The sequence below is a fragment of the Neopelma chrysocephalum genome, unplaced genomic scaffold (assembly GCF_003984885.1).
Source record: "Neopelma chrysocephalum unplaced genomic scaffold, ASM398488v2 Primary Assembly neopelma1_24, whole genome shotgun sequence".
NCBI classification, from domain to species: domain Eukaryota; kingdom Metazoa; phylum Chordata; class Aves; order Passeriformes; family Pipridae; genus Neopelma; species Neopelma chrysocephalum.
In genome coordinates, this window is record NW_020897693.1 from 19,498,012 (window position 1) to 19,523,405 (window position 25,394).

The window sequence follows — 25,394 nt, forward strand, 5'->3', positions numbered from 1 at the left end:
TCAAGCAGAGGGCTGTGCTTGTGATACTGGCTGGCTAAGGGCTTGTTTCTTCCGTGCCACAGCCATGCGCAAGGCCTGAAGAATCATGTTCTCGTTATTCATGATGTTGTAATTAGTCAGCTTCAGGAGCTTGTTGAAATCTTCTGCTTTCAGTGAGACCTCTCTGGTTGAGTATGGAGAGCAGAAACTGGAGATATCAACCTTGCCCTGTTCCATTTCAGCAGCACTACGTGACATGCCTGTCAAAGGAAAAAAGGAATGCATTTGTATAGTCCCACAGAAATACCATACTCTGATAGCATATGTCAAGAATAGCTAGGAGAGATCACAGGTGCAATTACTATGATGATAAGTGCAGTGCTATGTTATCTAAAAAATCTACTTCTGAACAAAGCCTATTGGAACGGAAAACACAAACAATGGTGTCACTAAACGTCATTCCATTGCAATCAGCACCTTCTACTGGTCAGCTCATGGCACATCATTTTATGTGGTCACTAGTGCTCAAGTCTCCCGCTGCACGTTCTTGAGTACAATACAAACTAAAAGGAATAAAGAGATACACAGGACAGGAGGAAGCAGAATATTAGTAGTCTTGGAAATCATCATAAAAGCAATGTCTCAAATACTCAGCCAGAAGGACACAGTACATATCACCTTATGTACTATTGCTTTGATTTTCCGGCATAGTCAACCAACACATTAGATGGCCTAAATAGAAAGCACAGTGGTACTTCACAGAACCATTCTATACTGTGATTCTCCCCTAGATCTGACTATCATAAAAATATGTAATCTGAAAAATATGCTTTGTTCTACACATAAAAGTAAACATTTGGAAATTACAAGGAAAAAGTAGTTTCCATTCCTCTAACTGAGGAACACGTTCCTTCTTTCACTGAATTACATCAAGATTCAAACTAAAATTATGCACAAGATTTCACCAGGTTTTGCAAACAGTTTGAATCACCACGTTTTGCAGTATAATCGCTAGTAGGAACAAGCAAACAAAGGAGTTTTGTATTGGGATGAGAAAAGAACACCCAGGGAGTGAGAAAGCTCACTGAATCATTAAAATTATCTGTGTACTGTTAACTTACCAGGTGCTACATATCTCTGAAAGGTATCATTCACTAACGGAAAATAAAGCAGCAGAGGAGCTCCTGGAGTGTCTGCACCATCAAACATGTAACACTCTTTCAGGTTCTTCTCATCATCCTTCAGTCCAATGCAGGGAAATGGAATTCCCTGCTCTGCGAAGTATGTGCAAGCTTGCTCCAGGGGCTGGTTGTGGCCCAACAGCAGCAGCATAAGGAACAGAGAAGATACCCAAGATCAGACTGCTGCCAAAGCCCAGTAATTTGTGCCAAATTGCACAAAAAACAGACTGAGAGCACTGGACAACCAGCAATAATGTGAGCACCTGTAGCCCCAGAGACTGCTTTTCTGTTGCCTGAGGAGCCATTTGGAAATAGTCTTAACTAAATTTGCAGTCCAAGACAGTAAGATTCACAGTCACCTTACCTGTTTATATAGCAGTATAACTTGTCCATTGACCTCAATAGACTTTACCAGGGTTTTGAGACCAACCTACCCATTTCTATAACCCTGAATTTCAGAAATGAGATTTCAAGCTAACATATTTTAGATCTCAAAATATAGCACTAAAAACATTCATCAGAAAGCTCATTTGTGATGACCAACTTTGTTAAATTATCCAACAAAAAAGTATCACCTCAGTTGGAATTAAATATTTCCAAAAGAATTCTGAGTACAAGGAAAAACATAGTGCAATATTTTTTTTTTCAGCTGCAGTACAGAGACTGGTATTTTTTATGTGGCTTCACAGCATAAGAGCACCATTAAAGTATCTTCCACTCGAAAAAATGACAGAACCTTAACCAGTGAGATTTGTGTTTTCGGTGGTGTCCCTCAGGGTCAGTTTACAATAACAAGACTATATTTTGAAGTCTAAATCTGTCTGTTTATGTGTGGAATATCACTTTCAAAATCTGTGTAACCATATTAACCAAATCAGATTTCTGCAAACATAGCAAATTCATTTGATATCTTGTTTTAAGTCCACTATTCAAGAAGAAAAACTGTATTTGTTAAAAGAGAAAAAAATAAAGATGAAGAAATTCTTCACTTACTAGGTTGTTCCTGGACAGCTAGAAAATCACATGTTAATATAAAAAGACAAATAAAATTTTACATGCTTAAGGAAAATACAGATTAAATTCAGAATCCAAATCACTAAGTTTTCCCAGCTGTATTTGTGTTATTAAAACTTATATGTAACTATAATAGAAGTTGCAGCTTGACCTTCATAACTTCACTGTGCTGCTCTATATTTCACTTGTGAAGCACTTCAGGCTATTTCAAAAGTAGTTTGAGAAAAATAGAAATATTTTCTTCTCTATAAATTTCCATTCCTCTTTTAAGGTTTGCAAACAGCATGTTACTAAATTCCACTAAGTTCCACGTTTTATAGACACCTGTCTAAAAGTTGTGAAAAGCAAAGGAAAAGCTGTTACTAAACAAAAACAGTTTTGAGACTTCTCACCAAAGTCTGTGATCCCCCTGTGTAATTTAAGTGTATGATGACATCCACTTTCCGCTCTGGTCTCATAAGGGGTGGGTAACTGGTTTCAAAGAAGAAAGCTGCATCCACCAGCTCCAAGTGTTCTGAGTTGCCTCTCAGGTCATTAGGACAGGTGTCTAACGAAGTGTCTAAAGAGTAGAAGATTCAGAGCTATTAGTAAAAACTGCAGAGATATCTGTCAAGTCAGAAAGCAAAAGGAAGGTGAGCTTCCCTCCCATCCAGAATCTTCCTTTACTTTAGGGTAGCATGCAGCAATCCTAAAGCTCCTTCATCCTCTCCACTCACATTTTGTTAATGTTTCTAAACCCATGAACTGCACCAAACTCTAGGCAGATGTTGCCTATGTGCAGAGCCCCACCCTAGCATTTTTCATCCCAGTGAGGACTCACAGTACCAAAATGACCCAAAAATTGAACAGCTGTATTACTGAAAGTGAAAGGTGTGAGGAGTTACTCAGTTCTCCCTCCTCTCAGTAAACACTAACAGCTAACCGTAAAACCCATTCAGTTCTCTTCAGGACATACAAACATCTCTCGCTAGTTCCCAGCCCCTGCGCCTGCCACGATGACTGCTGAGGCATGTAGGCAGGAGAGCTGTCCACACCTTTCCATTTTGTGAAGTGTTCATGCTGGATATACTCATTGTGCATCTGGAGGCCCCTTACGAAGTTGTGGTACTTGGAGACAGCAGGGCGATCTGTCAGGATATCCCGGAGAGTTGTGGAGAGGCCGCTCGTGGGAGTGAAAACACACGTGGCCATCTCATATGGCTTCTCAGGCAAGTCTGGTTGTTCCTCTAGAGATATATGGCATAAATGACATTATAACCACAAACAAGAAGAGGCTAAACACAGAGAGAAGAACAAGTCTTCTGTACCCAGCTCTCGGCATTGTGATATTTTTCGCTTTGATCTGCTATGAGTTCCTGGTTAATTTCTTGACAGAAGTATAAACACATCCTGATTGGCTACATCTGACTAAAGGAATATTTTCCTCATAAAATAATATGATTTTGGTACACATTGAAGTAATTGTCTTTTCCAAGTAAACAACAAACAGGGAAAATAATTATACATTTAAAGATATTACTGCTTTTAAATTCTGTGTAGGTTAAATATGAAATTTAAAGCTTATTTTGAAAAGAATAGAAAATTTTTAGCATTTTACTTTCAAACTGAATATTTTTACTTTAAAAAAACAGTTTGTTCTAGTTCGTTCAGGTGTGGACACCTGAATTCAACAGAAAACTGCAAATTATTTATGTAAATCCAAACATAAGAGTTTGGAGGGGTTTTTTTCTGAAAACATGGTCCACAGGAATGGGACGTAAGGGTGTTCACTGGCTTTGCTTGAATTTTAACATGAAGATGCTCATGAGTATTGTCAAGAAATGGTCTTTAAGTATGGAGCTGCCTCTCTCAGCTGGTGTAACAGAGCTCCACTACATTGATTTCATTTGACCTCTACTAAGTCTTTCGGTTTAGTTAGATTTTGAGAGAGGGATGTGCTGTGTAGGGCAAACAAATGTTGAAACAGAAACACTCAAGCTTCTCTCTGGCTAAAAAATAGATGACATGAGGCTTTGACAGAAGTATTTCTTTCAAGCCTTTTAAACACAACACTTTAGGGACCACCTTATGTATCCATCCCTATCTCCTTTGCACCAAGGCCTGTTTGATGGTGGCTTTCCTTCTTATCACAATCTCACTATTTATGCAAAGCACTGGCTATTCAATAAAATCAAATCACTTGATTTCTCTGGTGCGTCCCATACTCAGAGACTGAGAGCAACAGGATGACAGAAAAACTCAAAAAATGAGAAATGTGAGTGCCGTTACCCCGTTAGAGGGGCCTAGAGGAGGGTACTTTTATTTACCTATTTCAGTCACTTTGTCTTGGGTCCACCTGTGCCAGAAGTCCTCTGAATTGTCAGCTGCGTGCCAGGCATCCAAGAGGTTTTTGGAGAAGATACTACTCCACATTCCTAGAAAGTGGGAAAGGCATAATAAGTAGTGTTGAGGTAAATACAATGAAGTTCTTTTAAAAACTGCCTTCTGTTCCTTCTTTTAAAAACTGCCATCTGTTCCTTCCACAGCTCTTCTATAAATTTTTCATATTTCTATGCAATTTTTGCACAAGCCCAGACACATATTTGGGTGATAGCTCAAACTCTATTTCAGAAATAAATTCAAAATCTTTTCCCTCCCACTATGTTTTACCTGGAACATTTTTTTTTTATTTTACATCGTCATTTTCCTGTTTTCCTTTCCTTTTCTGTTGATAAAGGAACATTTTAAGCTAACTCCTTCTCTGATTCCCCTCTTTCTTGCTCCATTTTTTTCTTTTCAACTTTTCCATTACCTTCCACAAAATCTTATAGATTTCCAACTTTGAAAATTTTTTGCAAGTTATGGGAAATAGTGATGCCTCAAAAGCACTCACGAAGGTACATGACAACTTATTTGTCATTTTAGTTTCATTTTATCATAGTCCAAATGATAAAACCTCCTTTGCTACCAAGGACAGTTGAATGAGTCTCAGGAAACATAGAATTATAGAATATCCTGAGTTGGAAGGGATGCACAAAGATCATCAAATCCAACTCCTGGCCCTGCACAGGATAACTCTAAAAATTAGACCATGTGCCTGAGAGCATTGGTCAAACTCATCTTGAATCCTGTCAGGGTTGGTGCTGTGACCACTTCCCTGAGGAGTCTGTCAGCCGACTGATCCAGTACCCGTGCTTCCACATGCATAACAACAGGTTTCTGGGGACTAATTTCCCAAATCATTGGTGTTTGTATTAAAATCTTGCCACTCCCCCAGGCTGGTAAGTCACCTTGCATGAAACAGATTCGGGACTCAGGGAGCTTCTTCATCAGGCGCCCCATGAAGAACTCACTGCCAAAATCCTCTGCACGAATGAAGGCGCCATACTTCAGGAAGCCCACCTCGTATGGTGTGAACTCCACCCACTCTGCCAACACATGCACCAACAACGTTAGCTCCACTACTGAAAAGAGTGCAGTTGCCAGTCTTGGAATAAACATTTCAGGTGTCAGCTCTCCCGGCTAAGCTGGCTTAGCATACATCCTGAGTAAATCCTGCTGACAGCCACTTAACCAACTATCTCACTATCTATGAGTTTGTGAAAGAGCAATGTCAGGACTAAGGGAAAATTTTAATTCTTTCTTTTTATTAAGTGAGTGCAAATGTTTCTCATGAAAGGTGGACTAGAACACAGATTGATTTCTGTTGCTTTTATTGCCTTTAGTCAAGCATTAAAAACATAGAATCATAGAATGCTTAGGTTGGAAGGGACCTTAAAGATCATCTAGTTCCAACACTCCTGCCATGGACAAGAACATACATTAAGCAAACATAAAGGTCCAGTGAATCCCTTTCTTTAAGAATTCTTAGCAGTCCTGAGACTGTGTCACAGAATTATGTTGCATTAGTCTGAAACTAATATCTGAATATACACAATCACATGCCAAGAGAGTTTACAAAATACTGAACTGTCATTGTCTATCCTGTGGCTGCCCAGTTACTCTTTACATTTCGGAACAGTACTTCTCCTGGCTTTGAATGAGAATTTAAAACAATTCATCATGATTTACAGTATCCCCACAGTGTATCTCCCTGGTTGAAAATACAGCTCTTTTTCAGAATTGAAACATTACCTCTAAAATCTTTGGTGGCAACTTTGTCCTTGACATTCAGGGCAAGGTAGATGGGCAGAGGGTTCTGACCTTGATTCACTGCCTGACGTTGATCAGAAAGTCTATGGTGGCTTTTCTGGATTATGAAAAAAAAACTGAAGAGTTAGCTGATTATCAGTTCTTTAAAGACATCAGCTTGTAAAATCTGACATATGATTTTCCTAAATTTCCTCCTGAATTTAAATCCATGCACTTGAATAACAGAGGACAAGAAAATCATGTTAGCAGGAACAATTTCTGCTAAGATAACCATCCATGTTTTGCATTCTATATACACTGACAGCAATGAGTTGCTTCACATGCTTCTAGCTTTACATTTTTAAAGGTAAGTCAACAAAGGCAGATCTGAGTAATTCAGCTGTTATCATATCCTTCATCTGTTAATCATAAGGGTTCTTCAAGGCAGCATGTTAATGATCCTTTTAATCTTTTTTTAAAATACTATATTGAAAGTTAACAACCACAGAGGAAAAATCTTGGAGCTGTCCAATACTAAAAACTTACACATGAAATGGAGATTTTGAGTATACTTCAACCAAATTAAATTCTAGAAAATTTTGCTATGCAGCACTGAGGTTTGAAATACAGTGTGAAATATGATATGAAATTAGATTATTTCATTTTATCTGTTTCCTCTAGACAAAATATAAACTATGTTTACAGGATTTAAAAATAAAATAGCTTTTTCTCCAGCTATCGTCAGGCTTCTAGTTTACATGGAAGGTTTTGCTTGTGTCATTACAACAAAATTAGAAACTGGAGGTCCGGAGAGATCAAATTCAAAGTGGCTGACAGGCACCTGCAAAATCACAGTTTTGGCAGTTAAGATGTCTCAGGAGCTCTGGATCTGTATAGTTTCTTATCACTAAATCCCAAAGTTCTGTACATATTGGGTACATCTGCAGTACATTCAAGTTATGAGTGCAGCTAGTGTAAATATTGCAGCAATGGAGAGATAAAAACATGGGGCCATAAAAAACACCTAAGAAACTTAAAATTTTCTTGGACAGATACAGTGTTAATTAGCTAGTTACTTTAGAGCTAGTCTGAGCATTTCTATGTTACATTCTATCACACTTTAGGCTCCAGTGTAGACTTAATCTGTGTCTCCAAGTTATAAATAAGTGGTGTTCTGCCTACATACCGACTGCAGTGTTATTGACCAGGTTCTCTTCCTAGGGCTTTAATTTCTTGTAGTAGTCATAAACATTAAGTCAACAACTTTATGAGAAGAAAGATGTATAGACATTACCCCATCATTCAACATGGATTCAATCATGAGCCCCCACAGATCAATAAAAGAGGTTTTATGTCCTGCTTGGGTCCTTTGGCTCAGCTCTCTGTAATAATTCCTCAGACTTTTCAAGCTAAAAGCCCCCATCTTGCACTTGGCTGCTTGCTTCCGTGCTTCAATAATTATTTCTCCGAGATCCTTACGTGACCAATCAGCATCTTCATATAGCTTTGTCATTGTCCTGCAGGCAGGAAACATGATGGAAAGCAGGGAAAAATGAACAAGATCCTTTTGAAGCTCAGAAAATACACTTTGCAGAGCTTTGGGCACTTACTGTTTTATCTTTTAGTTACTCTCCTCTTTGAGCTTTGAGCAGAAATGCAACCAGTCAAAAATCGCTTGATCTGGGATCTAATACAAACATCTACACCAGCTGTCTATGCTGTTTCTGTCCAACACTAAATAACAATAAAGCATCATTTTTGCATAGGATTAAGGATGTTTGCCCTTCCAATAAAGTCTACTCTTTTGGTTAGGGATAGGTTACTTCAGTGACACTAAATATATGATGTACAGTAGTCCTTTCATAGATGACCTTGGCATTAATAGCCCAAAGATGGAACCAATAACTCAATTCATCACTTTTACCCTGAGACCAAGACAAAGCATGGGTTTTTCTTAACACAACAAACTCCAAGCAACAGTATCAAAATGTCTCCTCACCATGTTGTGCCAGATGAGCCACTGATGTATGAAACACAATCCAGAACACGCAACTTTTGAAGGCCCAAAATGCTGCCATACATGCCAGTGAGTGCTCTTATCCCACATCCTGCTGTGGTCACAGCCACTATAGGCACCTGTTCAAGACAAAAAAAAAAGAGAAAACATGGATGGAAAAGTGGCGTTAAGAAACAAATAATGTCAAAAGATTACAGAAATGCAAAAGTAACATCCAAACACTGGTAAAATAAACACATACATTAGAGATAAAGCAACATTGCTCTATAAAGCTGCAGGGCATCCCTGTGGAATATATTAGATCTTGGCACTTCAGGAAGGATTTTTATGAAACACAGACCAAACCTATTGGTTTGAAACTCCTTAAAATGATTCAGTTGAAAGCCAACTAGAAACAGAAGTTCTGCTCATCCAAACAGACAGCTGAACTGTCCAGTTGAGATCATTCTGGTGGCAAATAGTGCCCCGGAGGAAAAGTTCCTGTCAAAGGTCCTCACTCATTCAGATGGAGGTAAAAAATCACTTCTCATCTCCAGGCCTGAGAGAAAGGAGAGAGAAAAATCCACCAACAGTACCCTTCCTGATTACCTCATGCTCCTGCAGATTTTCCTCCAAATGAAGAACATCCTTTAGTGCAGCAGCAACCACCTTCCTCCGGTTTTGCAGGAAATTGTTTTCGTCAGTGCAGAGGTCAAACCCTAAGCGGGCATCTAGGTTTCTTGGCCTGAAACACAGACCCTGAGTCCTGTGACCAGGGTAAAAATATTCTTATTGTGTACAATTCCAGCTGTGCTTGTGTGTGTTTACAGACCAGATTGTGGACAGTATAACATAATAAATGAGAAAGAACAACACACTCCTGGTTTTATTTGCTCATATAATTATTTTTTCAAGTTTCAGTAGTTGCTGCCATACGTGCCTATAACTAGGCAACCACTGTCAACAGGCATTGCAGTTGAATAGGGAAACAGTTACCATGCCTTGAAGTCACTTGTATAATTCAGAAAAATCATTTCTTTGCAAAGCTGCTCTATCCATCTGTGGGCACAATAGTGCACACAAATCAAGATCTATTACTGAGATGCACTAGCAGTTTGGAAATTTGGAGGAAAAGGGACTCATGATTTAATTCACCATCAATGTGAGAAGGAGAACCCAGCAAATAAAAATCTACAACCCAATAATGAACTCACATATCTGCTTAGAACTGGACTTGCACAGACCCCTGCTGATTTCAAATGAGCTTTGTGTAGGAGCAAATGTCTCCTAGTTAGTGAATCAGGTCTTGCTGGAGCCTCACTTACCATTCATTTGCCTTTGTGTACAAGTCAATTGTCCTGTCCTGAAAATCACAATACAGACAGTGTAAGCAGTGTAACCTGTGCCTTCCTCCCCTATTCCATCTAAGGCCTGAGTTTCCCTGTCTTGGAAGTATGAAACATAGCTGGAGAATCTGGCCAGCAATGGTCTGGGCTGTGAAAGACATTAACAAGCTCCAGCACTGCCTGGGTTGAGTAGAAATGGGCCATTCACAGAAGCTAGGTGGGCTTAGGGCTCCTCAGCTTCTCATAGTTTAACCTTCGTTTTCTGGGAGAGTCATTGAAAGCTGGACATCTGAACCACACACATATGGATGTTCTCTGATCTTCTGCTTCAAGCACTCCCTTTGCAAATATATATATCTTACTTGTCATATCCATTACTGTTAGCTCACATGCTATGTTGATGAACATACATATTAGACATGTCCTGAGGAAGTTAGTTTAAACTCAGAGCAGGATTACACAGGGTATGACTGGAACCACGTGCAGAATAAAAGATAAAATAAATATTGCATAATTGCAGAGTGACTGTCATTCACACCTTATACTGTAGCATGCTTCATGTCTACAGGAACTGAATCACTGAACTGTAAGACTAATCATTCATCAAATTGATGGTGTTGGGCTACTTTGTGTTAAGAAAGACTTGTTCTCACCTCTGCTATTGTTATTTTCTCTTGTATAGGAAGTGAGGTTAGAGGTACAGTCACAGACTCGTTCATATCCCTTTCATTTTGACTTGATGTAGACTGGAAAAATGAATAAGAGAAAAAATAAACAAAACAGTTACCTATTATACAAAAAAAGGAGAAAAAAAAGTAAAAGCAGTCTCCCCAGTCTCACTTACATGCATGCACTTATCAATTCCCTGCATACGCAGATCTGCACAAGCATTCAGATCTTAGTGGTCCCCAAAGAAATACACAGCAAAGAGCCAGCTATGTGTTAGTGGCAATTACATACCCTGCTGAGATGCCTCCGCCGTGGTAGAGCCACAGTGAGCGCCGACTGACTGTACTTGATGTAGTGGAACCTGGCCGGGGAGGTCGGGCAGAGACAGGAGCTCAGTGTGTGGGTCTGGGTTCCTTCATATGACCCGTCCACAGTTAACGCAAACTTTCTCTCTGAAGCAAAGGTGTTTCGAACTTAAGTTCTTCAAAAAATTGGGGTGATTTCTTTGCACAATAATGTAACATATGTTTTTCTTAAGTAATTACTTCATTTTGACACCCAAATTATAGGAAAAATAAATATACTGACTCATCTGAGGGTTTCAGTTCTAGAGCTGGTGTGCAGAACGTGCCATATAGCTTTAGCACTACTGCACTTACATATATATGTGATTGCTGAGACTACTGCTGTATTCACTAGGTAAGGACTCACAGGTGATAACAGTTTGGGGGGAAAATCACACTTTCTTCTGAAATTTTCAAAATACCTTAGTATTATACCAGAAAAATATTTTAGTGTTGCATACTGTCTTATTGCTGAGATGTTTTGAAAATTTTAGACTTTGTGGAAAAAACATGGTTTTTTGTAGCAGAGAAAAACTCTCTCTGGAATCAGTAAAACCTCAATCCCTCTATTATGTTTCCCTTTCCTTCAACCTGTAACATTTCTTCTGAAATATTTCTAGCACTTACAAAAATAGTGTCTGGTGGTTTTCTGTCTTCATGCAGTAAGCCTCAGGTATGTCTGTTCAAGTAATTAAAAATGGTCTTTATATATCAGCCTAAGTTCAAGGTGAAATATACTCTGTAAATCCACACACTCAAAAGTATGTAATCAAAAGAATTATCCCACTCAAGCATCTTCAGTCACATCTATCAAACTTTTTCTCTGTGACAGCTGACTTCAACTGGATCATCCACGTGTTTAAGCAGTGTGCTGAACTGGGGTCATCAGGAGATGTCAGAACGAGATGTTCGAAAAGTTGCGTAGGAGGTACACAGTTCCACAGGTCTGGACTTGACATGGTAGAGATACACTGCTTGAAATGTGCAACAAATGTCTCTGCTAATATACTGTGAGTCTTGTGTTTCACCTAGTGGCATGTTTAATATTGTTATACCTAAAGAAATTCTATTAAGTTAAATGGTAAAAGAGGCCTAATCCTCATTCTGCCCACTTCCTTTTTCTCAGAATCCAGAAACAACAAGAGTTAGCTTGAGTTTAGGACTCAAAAAAATTCAATTCCTTGCACAAACACTTTGGAAAATTGTAAGCATCTGGCAAGATGTTGTTGCAGAGGAAAATATTTTGTGGGGAAATTAGACTACATGCTCATCACACCACATTCTGGAATAATCTGTATATTTTTGATCAACTACAACCCCCTCCACAAGCCACTGGCATCAGTGGCATTTTGTCTTGCACCTTAAATAATTTTAAACTAGGATGTTCAAGCATAAAACACTGAGTGCTTTTACCATAAAGTGGCAACCAGATTTGCTCATTAAGTCAGTGAAAGGCTCACCCATAGTGTCCTTCCTCATCCTCCCACCGTTCACCTGCACGTCCAAACAGGAAACTTCACGGGACTGTAAGAGACAACCAGGGCAAGAGATAAAGGCATTTGCTATCAGTAGAGCTCTGCCTCCTCCAATCCTTTGGACCACAGGTCTCAGGGCATGAACCTCAGGGGAGAGGTGATGCCAGACTGTAACCCCCCTACCAGGTCTAGGGAGATGGGATCAGGTTTCCACATGGGAAATAACAGATCACGTAGAGATGAGGAAAGAGAAACTATATACTTGCTTCTGCCTGGAGGAGCAGCCTTGCAAGGGCCTGGGAGAGGACTGGCCACAGGAGAAGGCTCTCCAGACAATGCTCAGCCAAGCTGTCCCTGGGCAGATGGAGGGATGTCACACAACTGAGCCCAGCTCAGTTTAGGTAAAGGTAAGCGCTGGCAGCAGCTCACAATTTTCACAGCTTCAGCCTCTCCCAGCATGAGTCACCAGCTGGGACCGCGTGGGAAAGCCAGAGCCAACACCAGCTTTAGCCTGCCTCTTGGTCAATGCCTTCATGCCACCATATGGAGCAACTGCCTGGTACCTTTAATACTAGCTTTGCAATAAACATTCTTATATGGCAGGGAAAAAAATTATGAAATAAAAATTACCACTAAAACTCCATTAGTAACAATGTTTTCAGGAGGATCTGGACTGAAAGACAAAATGGAAAACAACCAATTCAAAACCAACACACTCTTCTTTTTCTTTTTTCTTTTTCTTTTTTTAAATAATGCTTCTTTAATGGTTATTTCATTATCTCTATCTTTAAAAGTCCATCTTTGGACAGGGAGCATGGGCAAACAGCATCAGAAATTCTACCTATACATTCAACCCATTTTGCCTCTCACAGGCTTGAGTCTGAACTTTAAACAATTTATGGACAAGTGCTGAACAGAGGAGCTCCTCACTGTATCAGGCAGGATCATGTCCTGACACACCAAAGAAAATTTACACAGGGATGGCATATTTACAGGCATAATTACACTATTGCCCCATATTGTTCAGTTCAAATCTGTGGTATCAGAGCTAAAAAGCTGGTGAATTCATCCAGCATTCCATAAAAAAAGGAAAAAAATACCATCATTTACCTTAAAAATCATCAGCAGCACTAGGACTGATCTATATCATTCTCTCCATTAACTGTACAGTCAGCACAGAAACACAGTAAAAAAAAAATTTTAATCTATTCCTAAAACAAATTCCAAGTATCATTTTCCCATAATCTCATGACAAAGCAAATATCTGGGATCCCACAATTAAGGAGCAAGAAGGGTTTTAAACTTATAACTTCCTTCTATCATCAGGGACATCTCTATGCCCCCATCAGCACCTGTGCTCGCTTTTCTCTATGTCTGGATGCCCGGTGTAGAAGCATGCACATCATGCATGGTCATGCACCCCTTCTCCATTAAATGCTCTACACAGGCATTTCCTGAATACCCAAATCTATTTCTGCTTTATTCAGATGGTGACAGTGTTAGGGGGCTGCATGTGTAAACTATGCGTTGTATCAGTAACCTCATGTCTCCGCCTTACATTTGGTTGCCTATTTCACCTCACGCACCTGCTCTCCATTGTGAATTCAACCTCCAGCTCCTCTTTTCCCTGCAAAAGAAAATGAAGACAGTCACGGCAGGTTGGTCTTCCTGTGAAGAGAGATACCCTACAGGAATCTGTGCTCTTCAGAGTTCTTTATAAGCCAGTGTCCACCTCTTGTTACTGCATACGCCACAATTTTATTCATGTTGTATCTTGGATACTTCTAGTATCACATACTTCTAGCATCATATCCATTAATTTAGCAAACTCCTAGTTTAGACCTTTGCAGGACACACATAATACATACTACAGGGTCTCTTGGCAGCTACTCCCCCTTTCTGCAGTCTTGGGTTCCCACCTCCCACCTGCACTATTTCACAGGCCACTTACATTTCCCCTTTTCTTTCTCCTCCCATGGGTTCTCACACTCCCCACTGATTCTTAGCGTGACTGAAGGTGGATTTCTCCAGTTCATACAAATCATTCTGACCCTCTCCCAGCCCTTGCTCACTCATGCAGATGGGCCTGGTGGCACATTAACATGGTGGCACACTTGATTGTACGAAGCCCAGGGTATTCTGGAGGGTACACTTTGATTTGGTGGAGTGTGTACACATAGACTCTTTGTGCGCTCATCTTTATCTTCTGTAATTGCTTGTCCCTGAGATTTTCTTTCTCATTAGAGGTTTTCGTGCAATTCCCATGATCTTCTGGCCCCCCCAATATAAGCACTAAGGAGAACATGGCATGGAGAGCCAGCCTTTCCAAAACAGGTATCAAATCAAATCAACAGTCACTCAAGTACTTCTAGGCCTAAACATTGCCCTCGAAACTTTAGTATGAAGTTGTCCCAACCACATGAAATTGAGATCTGATGAAAAACACAATTTTTTAAATAATTCAGCTCTGCAAGTGTTATGTTCATTTTCTAAATTAGCTAAAAGCCATATTGGGGTTGAGTTTATGACTGCAGATCATTACTTTTGTATTAGCAAAACATAACACAGAGCTCAAGACCACCAGCTACAACTGCAAAACTAATGGGGTAAACTTATTTTGACATCAAGGACAGTAAAGAGAGGATTAAGTCCAATTACATTGGCCAGCTCTTTCTGTAGAAGCACCATCCAAAATTTGCCGTAATTACAGAAACAACTGTAGGTATAAACCCCTGAAACAGATGGACATACTCAGGTATGGACAGTGAGAAAGGCTTGTATAGGACACATAAGAGGAAAGCTGAGATAACCATATTCTCACCTGACTCCACCCCCTTTTCTTTGTCCTTGAAATTTATCCATACCTGTGGATTCAGCTGGAAACTTAGCTGAATGTTTTCCCCAAGTTGGATTTTGGAGACATCAAAGAATACAGTGAGGAGATGGTCATCTTGAGTTACATTGTCCTCATCACAAACTTTTAGTTCCAGAATGTTCTGGAATAAAAATTAATTAATTAATTAATTAATTAAATATTAAAGGTTTAACAGACATAACATGCTACAGATATTTCATTTTAGCTGAACAAAGTTGAGAAAGAATTTCAAGAATGAAAAAATATAAACATTGCAGTTGCTCTCTACATACTTTATTGGCTATGCAGGCAGATACAGCCTTACCCAGCCATCAAAAGGTAAAAAGGTACAGCAAGAGAGTGTGAACATTTCTCAAAGGAACTCAGAAAGACCCACAGAATGGAAGGGTTATATGGTGTGTTTGATATCTGGTAAGAATAGCTGGAGGTATCTGGACTCTTACCTTAACCTGGCTCTGAATCGTGAAGTGGAAGGTTTCATTCCATGTTGGGTTCTTGCTGTTCTGGACTGTCTTGGTGCGGAAATGCTGCACTGAAGCTGTTGGCAGGCTCAGGCTCACATAGCAATCAGACTGAGTTACTGTTGAAGAGAGGGAAAGCAGGAAAACAATGGACCGATGAAACAATCTAGTACCCCATAAGGTGGTGCACTGTGTGAATTTTTAAGCTCAGTACATAAAGCAATACACAGAATGGAGACCAACAAGCTAACTGGGGTACCATCAGGCCACTGCTAGACAACTATCTTGTTTTACTATTGTGAAAGCCTGGCAGCGTGCTTTCTTGAGAATTACTTTTTCTAAATTCCTGGAAAAATAACAAATGCTCAAAATATGCAGTTGCATTGCTGAAAAGCCATCCATATGCATAAGGGCCTGTACACACAGCAGTATCACAGGGCTGGGCACCATGGACCTTAGCAGCTGTGATAGGGGCTATCAAATGGACAGAGCCCAGCTTCTATACACTGGGCTTCCACAGGTAGGCATGAACATGCCTTAGTATGTCTAGAGTAGCTCTAGATTTATGTTCTGTCTCTTCTACTTTCTGGAGCATCCTTCCTTTTTTCTAAGACCTCTGGCTGCCAATGCAGCAGGAGTAGGTGCTCATTGCATTGAAGGTTCCCATGAAGCCCCACTGCTGTCACAGAAGACGTCTTCCACCAAGGTATCTGCTCTCAGTCTGTTTTCTTCCCTTTTTGGAAATTTAAAGAAGGGGGCACACAGTGCACCACAGACCTCAACAGCACAGATTTTCAAGAAAAAAAATTCAAGAGCTGTGGAGATGAGAGGAATTGAATTTAATCTTCTGTAAGTGGTTTAGAATGAGCACAGGTAAGAAAAGCATTGAAAAGTTGAACAGTTTGATGGCTAACATTTGCTTTGAGAAGCAACTGTCCTGAGGCAGGGTTTCACCAGTAAAACTGTATAAAAAATATGTATTGCTTAATGTCACTATTTTCACCTGCATCTCTGTGCCTCAGCCAGCACAGTAAAGGTATTTGCAACACTAAATGTGCAGGTGAAAGCTTGTCTGTGTTTCACAGCAAGGAGAGAGCTGACGTGGCTTCTTTGCATGAAATTGTATTGCTTTTGCCTCCATTGGAGGCGAGTTCGGGTCATAAAGTTCCCCTATCAATTTTAACGTTCCCAGATGTAGTGAGGACAGCTTTAGTCTTTTTATTTTCCTTTCTCAGCTGAAGAGGCCAGTTGTAGAGTTGGGCTTCCCACCTGAGCTCCACCATAGGTGATGGACATTCAGGGACAAAACTTTGGTATGAAATAGTCATTAGGAGAAGTCTGCAGTGCTTATATCATCAAGCACTTTCATTCTAAGATCAGAATAATCTACCTGCTAATATATTTTGTCATCATTATTAGGAAATAAAAGACAAATGTGAATAATGAGATTAACAATCCTGTGGACCCACACTCAGAAGTCAGGGATGATCACCCTACAGAACACAATCTGTTGGTTAGGGATGACAACATATACAAGTGCCAAAGATAGCATGGGGAGTATTGCCCATAAACGTCAATTCCATTACTAGAATTGTATTTCCTCTATTTGTAATGCCATGTACTCAACATTCCTGCTGTTGCATAGCAAACAAACCTGAATAGCAGTAGAATAGGCTTAAGTCTTGTCACACTTAGTTTTACTGGTAGACCAAATTTGGGGAAACACAGAATAATTGTCTTGGCCCTTTATCATCTCCCCATCTACAACTCAAGGGTTAACAAAGCCAGCCTTTTTCTCACCCCCATCTCCCCTGAGGCTTAAGTAATCTTTTTTTTTTTTTTAGTAACTCTGAATGTAAAAACAATTACTTTGACTGATGAAAGTAGTTGTTGTATATTCTAAGATATATGAATTCTACAAAAATATCAAAACACATAGACATAGCCTGAGCTTCTAACAATTCTAATAGCTCTCAAAATTCTGTGTATATACAGGAAATGTCCATATGAAAATCTTTTTTGGCTCTTAGGAAATCCAGACTGATATTAGAACAGATTGCTGTTGGCTCTTGTGCCCACTAGAAGGCCAGAAGGACCCAAATGGATAAGGCTGTGGGTGAACCAAAGTTTATTTCCTTGACACTTCCCAAATAGCAACACATTCTCTAACTACTCTGTTGCAAAGAACAAAAGTACTATTTTGGAAGTCCATCAATTATTTTTTTTCTGTAATTGATCACTCTCTGCTACAACACTGCGTCATACACCTGTAAGAAATAACTACCTGTCAGACAGCAGAGCTCTGACTTCTCTAGGGCACTTCTGACCCAGCCATTAAACAAGCATGCTTCCCTCTTCCCACCTGCCAAATGTGTTTGGTGATGTGTTTTGTAGTTCAGAGGTGTCCTCTGAAACTTAATTACTTCTTGTTTGTGACGTATTTTCCAGGTGTTATGAGGGAGGCACTTAAAACACCCAGGAACCTTTTTTTTATACATCTCTGATACCTCAGATCCATATTCTGCCTGACCAGTTCCAGGTATAAGCAGATGTGAGAAATGGCAAACCACAGCATATCCTGTACCTAAACTGGTTGGTCACTCCACAATATTCCATTGCCTTTCCACATACACGTACAAGGCTCCCATTGCCAGCCACATGCAAGAAAATCATCGTCGCCCTGGTATGTAAGCCTAACCACACCTAACTACAACAATTACGCTCACACAGTATACAGACAGCAAAGCATCACAACAGTGACCTGTTGTGTCCCTCCCCTCAGCCATGACACATGAACAGCCATCAGACATGCTTGGGGCAGCAGCTGTGGTATCACTGTGGGGCAACATCCTGCCAAAAGCAGGTGTGGCAACAGGTATTTATGAAAGCACGGTCTCTTCGTCCAGTTATTATGCTAAGTGTCTAATTATCTTCCAGTTTAATAGCAGGACTGGATCTTAATTATGCTTTACCATTAGAAAGCATTACAGCAATATGACACATGCTAAAAAACACCATAGCCCCAGCATCATGCTGTGTCCCAAACAGTAGGGCACCAGCAATTCTGGCTCAAGCTGAAATCTCACCTGTCTCATAGAGAGGTCAAATTCAAGTAGGGCTAAAAAAAGAAAAAATTGTTAATTCCACCTCCTTTTTTGATGATAATTAAATATTAATTCCACCTCCTTTTTTGATCCAACATCCAGCCCACCTGTAACCTGGGCAGAAGCCTCAAGCATCTTCTCCTCTTGGACTGCCTTTAGCTGCTCACTCTTTCTAGGGGGTAGATTTTTCATTACTGTCATGGCATAGTTTTTTTCTTATTGTGGTGAAAGAATCTGAACCAAAAATGTGGTCCCAAACACTGTTTGCCCTGATCATCATCTTGATCAGGTCTCCCTGCATTTGGATCTATCCAAGTCATAAAATACAATGTATCATCACCAGCTGAGAGAAGCATTTTTCTTCTTCACCTACTGTGTAGGTTAGTAGATACCTAGCTGAAGGCAAGTAGACAGGCCAGGATTGCTGTTTCCTAGAGCACAGAATATTAGATAATTTACATAATTAAAACTTTTTTATATTCTTTTTTTAAATAAAAATGTAAGTTACTTCTGTGAAAGTAAACATCTTCCTTCTCAAGGCCCTTTACAGTCAGACTATCAGAATTCATTCTGTCCTGGGAGATCATTTCCTATCTGCAAGGAGCATTCAATATTAATCTTCTAATAGCTAAATTTCAACAGAAAGCTTCCACACTTTCTCCCACCCTGCCCTTCACACTGGGTGGAGCACCTTATAAATATCCCTAAAGCAGTATCAGTAATCTCATTTACACCCCTCCTTAAAACACCCCTTTGCTGAGATGTTGCTAAACAACCTTACTGTTTCTTTCCCGTTTTTTCCCTTGTTGGCCTTTATCAGTCCACATCCTCTGATTTTATAAATATATTTCATGCAGCACCTAGAACAATAGGCTGTTGGTGCGTAATTGTAAGCGCTTAAATGGTGAAGTAAGTAATAAATAACAATGAAACAATAAGAACAGCACAAGAACAGAACACCAGAGGAAGTCTGTGGGTTCCTGCAAGAAGTATCACGTTGGACCATAGTCCCTCAAACACTAATGTATTTCACTGATTATATTTCTTTTCAGGATCTCAAGGGCCTTTGCACAAACTGATCTGTGGCAGAACAATCCTGTAAAAAAAAGGTTTTATAAAAATGTAAAATATACTTAATAATTTTATAAAATATAGTATCAAATTAATGTCTTACATTAAAAAATCTAAAACTTTAAGTTTCCAAAATTAAAAAGTATAATTTAAAAAAATCCATAAAAGCTTCAAAAATATCATTTTCTTACTAAGAAAATGCTGAAGAATATTTTTAACTAACACCAGTCAATGATCCTTTAGTCTAGGGCCCACAGGCAGTGGCCACTGAGGGATCTTGCATGTTTTCAGGAAGCAGGAAATGATGGCTTAAAATTGCTCAGCTCAGTATCCCCATCCAGTTGCCTGCTTTTACCTCATTTATACCCTTAATACTGTGTTTTCTTTTCTTTTGCATTTGTTAATTCCGCTTAATGATTTAGTTTCTCTGCAGTATCTTGTTCTTTAGTCCCTTTGACTTCTTTTTTTTTTAGAGAAGGACCTTTGGTCTTGTTAAAGTTGGCCACCAGTGCCAGAAGTAAATATGCCCCACATTTAGTGATGGGTGTCTAAGGAAGAGTATAAGAGGGCAAACATCATATAATGCTCACTCAGCCCTCACAATTTAAGATTCAGAGTCTTCACGAGCCAACCTTCACTGGATTTTTTCTTCTATGGACTTGTCCAGTTTCCACCTAAAACCCGCATAAACTTCTGGCATTTGTCGTCTCCTACCAAGGGGAGTTCCCAAACAAAAAGCTATGTCCTTCTATTTGTTCTGGAGCTGTGGTGGTTGTCCAAGGTCTGTGAGAGGCTGAGTTTGAAATCTGAAATTCTCTGCAGAGAATGCTGTGTTTTTAAGGGTGGGTTGGATTGGTGCACATCGAAGTCTCACCCCATTAGGGAGTTAGGATGCATAGGGGACACACACCCAAATCTGGGAACTGGCAAGTGTTCACAGGTCCAGGAATATCAAGAGGCTTAATGAGCCTGATGGGGATGTGGGTGTGTTCAGTGGAAGACAGGAATGTGGAGAACACAAACAAGGCACTAAATTAACAGGTGTTATCAATGATATCAGCTATGCATCAATACATAAGTGGAAATTATTATAAATTACACACTGAGGGATGAGTGGGAAGAAGACACAGAATAGTGCAATGGTGCATTATAAAGAGTCGGGATTTAAAAGGTGGAATGAAAAAATTTAAGTTGTCTTAGATAAAAATATTCTCTTATGCACTGAACTTCCACTGGAAGTCTTCTATTATCTATTCCATAGGAACGTTAGTGAGGTTTTGAGATTCTCTTGTTATGGATTAATTTTCCCATCTCCATTATTTGGAAAATGGAGAAGATAGACCAATAGTCAAGTCAAACTTCAACACCAGGTTGGGAGACTATTTAGGCACTATATGAGTATTAAACAAAATGATGCAAAAACTCTACAGATATCTAGTGCAAGGTTGGGCACAACTGACAAGAGATAGAAGAAGCAGTTTAAAACATCAAAAATCAATAAGGTACTTGAAAAAACAGGTGACACTTGACAATCTGTTCTATCTACAAAATTTTGCAGGAAAAGGAAAGTAACAAAAAAAAAGAGCTGGGAAAAGAGAGAATGAGAAAAAAAAAATCAGTGTTAGGAAAATGGTACTGTAAAGAAGTCCACTTCACTTGTGATGGAGGGCCACATGCTTCTGAGTTTCGTAAGGCTGTGTCAAGCTCATCTCTAGAGAACTGTAAAGATGAATGAATCAACTCAACAATATTCCCCCAGTTTTACAAACAAACCAGGAAAATTTTGCACATTTTTTTTTATCTCAAGACTCTTGTTTTGCTGCTTCTCAGTGAAAGTCCTATAAAGTTATGAATATGTAACTTGTAATAGTTTTTACATTGTCCACAAAACTAGGCAGAGATTAAATTAGTTCATTAAAACTTTTGAAATATAGGTTTATTTTATATGATAAAGAGACTATCAATGAAATATACGACTTCTACAAGCCTGGCTGCGCAGAAAAACATGTCCTCAAACAGCTTTAAAGGAAATCTTTCTGGTAAATACTGCTCACAAATTTTGTGCTCAGTAAAATCAAATGTTATTGGAATTAAGCAGCTGTCAGTCAAAACTAGATTCAACATTCAAACATAAGCAAGGCAGTGTGCCCTGACTGGTATGATTTTCTTTTCCCACAGGATGAATGTCCGCAACAAGCAAAACATTCACCTTTTGCAAGCTTTTTTTCTGTTTTCTTTGTTCAAATTCTTTTTTCCCCTTAATATTTTGACTGATACTTCCATTTCAAAGAGAGAATAGCTTGCCAATGTTGGTGGTGAATGTCTGTTGTTCTGTTTTGTGGGCAACATCCAGTATATGCTTCACAGTGCCAGGTTACAGCCTCAGCCTCAGCCTGGAAAGCCCATGCTGTGGCTTTACTGCTGCTTCAGATGCTGTGCTGCACTATAAAATCACATCTGTCATTCTAACTGCTCCTTTAAAAAGCTTTGTGGGCTGGTGGGACATGACTTGGACTGGAAAGCAGAAATGCCTAAACATTTCAGTACCTGTCCCATGTCCTAGAAGCTTTCTAGTATTGTAAAGGACAGCATCAAAACATAGTAAACTCCATTCAGAATAAAAATAGTTTCAAGAAGCATTGATCTAAATGAGAAAAAGATGGAGAGGAAGTTTGGTAAGCTCATTATCACGCAGATTGTTTAATAGAACATGATTATCTGGGGAGATACCTAAGGGCTGTAGTTTTCCACATCTCTTTCTTTCAGTTCAGTGTGCATATTTGAACATTCAGATAGGTTTTAGCTGTAGCAAGGGATTTCTCTCCAGACTATAACTGAGCTTCAAATCTCCTTTCTATGCTGTAGAAGTAGTCCAGCGGGAAGGTTCATGCGGATTCTTCTTCCCCATGCATTCAGCATCAAAAAAGTATCTTACTGTTCTTCAATAAATATTGGAGTGAGAAACTCTTCTTCACATACTCTTGGTCTCTAGAGAAACTGTCACAGAACTTGAAGCAAATCACATTAGAAAGGCACAAAAAGATATCTTGTCTTGCATCTTTTTAACTGAACAACTTTACTTTTGTCCTGTTCCTATACAAACTTTCTGGATTCAGACCTTTTTATTTGCATAAATGAACAGATGCAACACAAAATCAATCATCTCCAACTGGAGGTGATCATCATTCACACCTTTTTTTCTAGTGCTTTGCAGTTCAGGTATTTATGGACCATTAATAAACATTTATGTAACTATATTCTTGGGCATTTTGTAAAAATAATTAAGAATAGAAAAAGCTAACTGTGAGCCCTCAATTAAGTTTTGGAACATGGCTGTGCCTATGGCTGAATCAAATTTGACAGTCCATAAGCTGTCAAGTGTGCAGTCCTGAGCCCACATAAAATATACACAGGCTGGATATTACTGTAAGAAGGAACCATAGAAAGGAAGTTCTTATTGCAGTCTTTCCTGTGAACAAAAGAAAATTTATTTGCAGATTGAGATGTGAAACATTTTATCCATTCTGTGTAAACATGTTCTGCATTACAACTGGTGGCTAGACTTCAGTGCTGTATTGGCAAGTATGTAAGAATAAATAATATCTTCTAACTGTGCTACCTCATCTTCAGCATACCATGATCACACATCTGATGTCTCTCTCCTTTTATAAATAATCTGTAGTGTTTGTGACACTTGGTTACATTCAGAGTAGCTTTACAAGCACAAGGATGCTCCCCAAAGGTACTCACACAAGTCTGCTTTCCTGGCATTTTTCATCTGTATGACTTTTACAGTAAGCAAGTTGCATGGAGAGGGTTCTGTCTGTTGAAAAGTATACAAAATGCATAGGATGAGCAGGCAGAAAGGAAGAACAGAATCATAGTCAAAGACAACATTGAATTAAATGTTTCAGTTCCAATCAACAAAAACATTTCTAAACTGAGGTCCCTCCTTGAGTATTGTCTTCTTCTTCCCAGAAGGTTTGTAATCAGGTGTGGCCACAGACACAAAACGTATAATCACAGACCAAACCTCTCATGCTGTCCACTTTCCAATCTGAGAAAACTTGTGGTAACCCTCAGTTTGAGGTGTCTGACTCTTATGACCAATCTCAGAGAAACGTATGATAGAGAACCTTGCTGTGTTAATAATACAGCTGACATACATCTTGGTCTGTGAAAATTCACAGAATGTCATATATATCCACTATATTACACAACGAACAGCAAACAATCTAGCAGGGCAGGAATTAGTAACAATATCATGGTGTAACAATGCTACTCATAAGTTGATTTATAACTACATAATACCAATCTTGATGTAGAGCAGTGCTGGGTTTTAAACAATGAGGACCTGAAAAGTGCCTTTTAGAGACCCATCCCAAACTTCTCAGAAGGACCGAGTGAGAGCCCCAATGCTGTAGTTATTTCTCTCTGAATAATTCAGCTCACCCAATCTTCCTCTAAGCAAAACTCTCAGGAAAGTATCAAAGGAAATATTTGCAGCCTTCCCGTACTTAACGGGGGTTATAAAAAAGAGGGAGAGCGCATTTTTACACAGATAGTGATAGGATGAGGGGCAACAGACTTAAACTAAAAAAGAAGAGATTTGGATTAGATATTAGGAAGAAATCCTTTACCCAGAGGGTGGCGAGGCACTGGGACAGGTTGCCCAGAGAAGTTGTGGATGCCCCATCCCTGGAAGTGTTCAAGGCCAGACAAAATGGGGCCCCGAGCAACCTGGTCTTGTGGTTGGCATCCCTGCCCATGGCAATGGGGGTGGACCTAAATGATTTTTAAGGTTCCTTCCAACCCAAGCTATTATATGATTCTAATTTTGGGAAACCACCTAAACCTAAGTAGTTATCAAAAGATATTTAACAAACCTGTAAGGAAACTGGTTTGTTTTTGTCATCCTCTCTCAGCCTAAGCAAGGATCAGACAAACAGGGTACTTAATGAATATATGGGAGCTGAAGGTGAGGTACTTTTTTCCCCAGATAAGTGTCCATCTTAAAGGAATAAAAGGAGGAAAAACTGCACATTTAATGATCTAAACGACAAAAAAACCCAAAACAACAACAACCCCCCCCACACACACAAAATCCAAACAACAAATAAACAAACCCCCAAAAAACTCCAACAAAACCACACCAAAACACAAGAGGAGCAGAAAGGAAAGAGAAAAACTAAGTAGTGAAGCAATAAACACATATAAGAGACATTTCATGCACACTACCTACAGAGCAGGGGGTATCACTGCAACAAATACATAGGTAAATATATAAAAATGTGCAGTGTCTTACCATTCATTCCCTTATGCCCCAAAGCTGCCACAAATTTAAGAGAATTATATTAACACCTCATGTAATATTAGTTTCCTGACTTTTCCTATGCACTCATTGACATTAATGATAACTCCTTATTTTTCCTCAGTGGGTTATTTTGCCTAGCCTTATTGAGCGGAAGCAAAAAGGTATCTTTTTTTTTCTTTCTAATTGGGGACTTTCAAAACAGATAAATTACTGCATCATTAAAGTCTTCGCATTCCTGAAGGCCAAAACACAAAGTAGTCACAAAACCCAGACAGCAGCCCTGTTTTGCTCTCAGCTTTGGTGCTGAAGAAGAATTCTCAGAGCAAGCTGCAAGAGGCAGAACACCACCTGCTACAGAAGGTCTCCTCTGCCACCAAGGGACAGCCAGCTCAGCTCATTGCAGAGCCTCCTCTTGCCTTTTCTTACCTCACTTTTGCTGTAGAACAGTCCCATTG

The 25,394-nt window shown here is 39.4% G+C and overlaps 1 protein-coding gene across 1 annotated transcript; it reads right to left on the reverse strand.

Annotated features, from left to right (window-relative positions):
* Positions 1–25,392, reverse strand: LOC113979396 (cytosolic phospholipase A2 epsilon-like). Its single transcript, XM_027706802.1, has 20 exons — positions 25,366–25,392; positions 23,376–23,448; positions 15,433–15,569; positions 14,979–15,110; positions 13,701–13,741; positions 12,745–12,787; positions 12,100–12,163; positions 10,587–10,747; positions 10,280–10,372; positions 9,606–9,643; positions 8,890–9,046; positions 8,284–8,420; positions 7,579–7,801; positions 6,288–6,402; positions 5,444–5,581; positions 4,481–4,588; positions 3,209–3,400; positions 2,567–2,733; positions 1,101–1,284; positions 1–239 (listed from the first exon to the last, which is right to left on the reverse strand). The coding sequence occupies exons 1-20, from the start codon at positions 25,390–25,392 to the stop codon at positions 1–3; spliced, it is 2,469 nt and encodes an 822-aa protein (XP_027562603.1).
* Between the last annotated feature and the right edge of the window lie 2 nt (positions 25,393–25,394).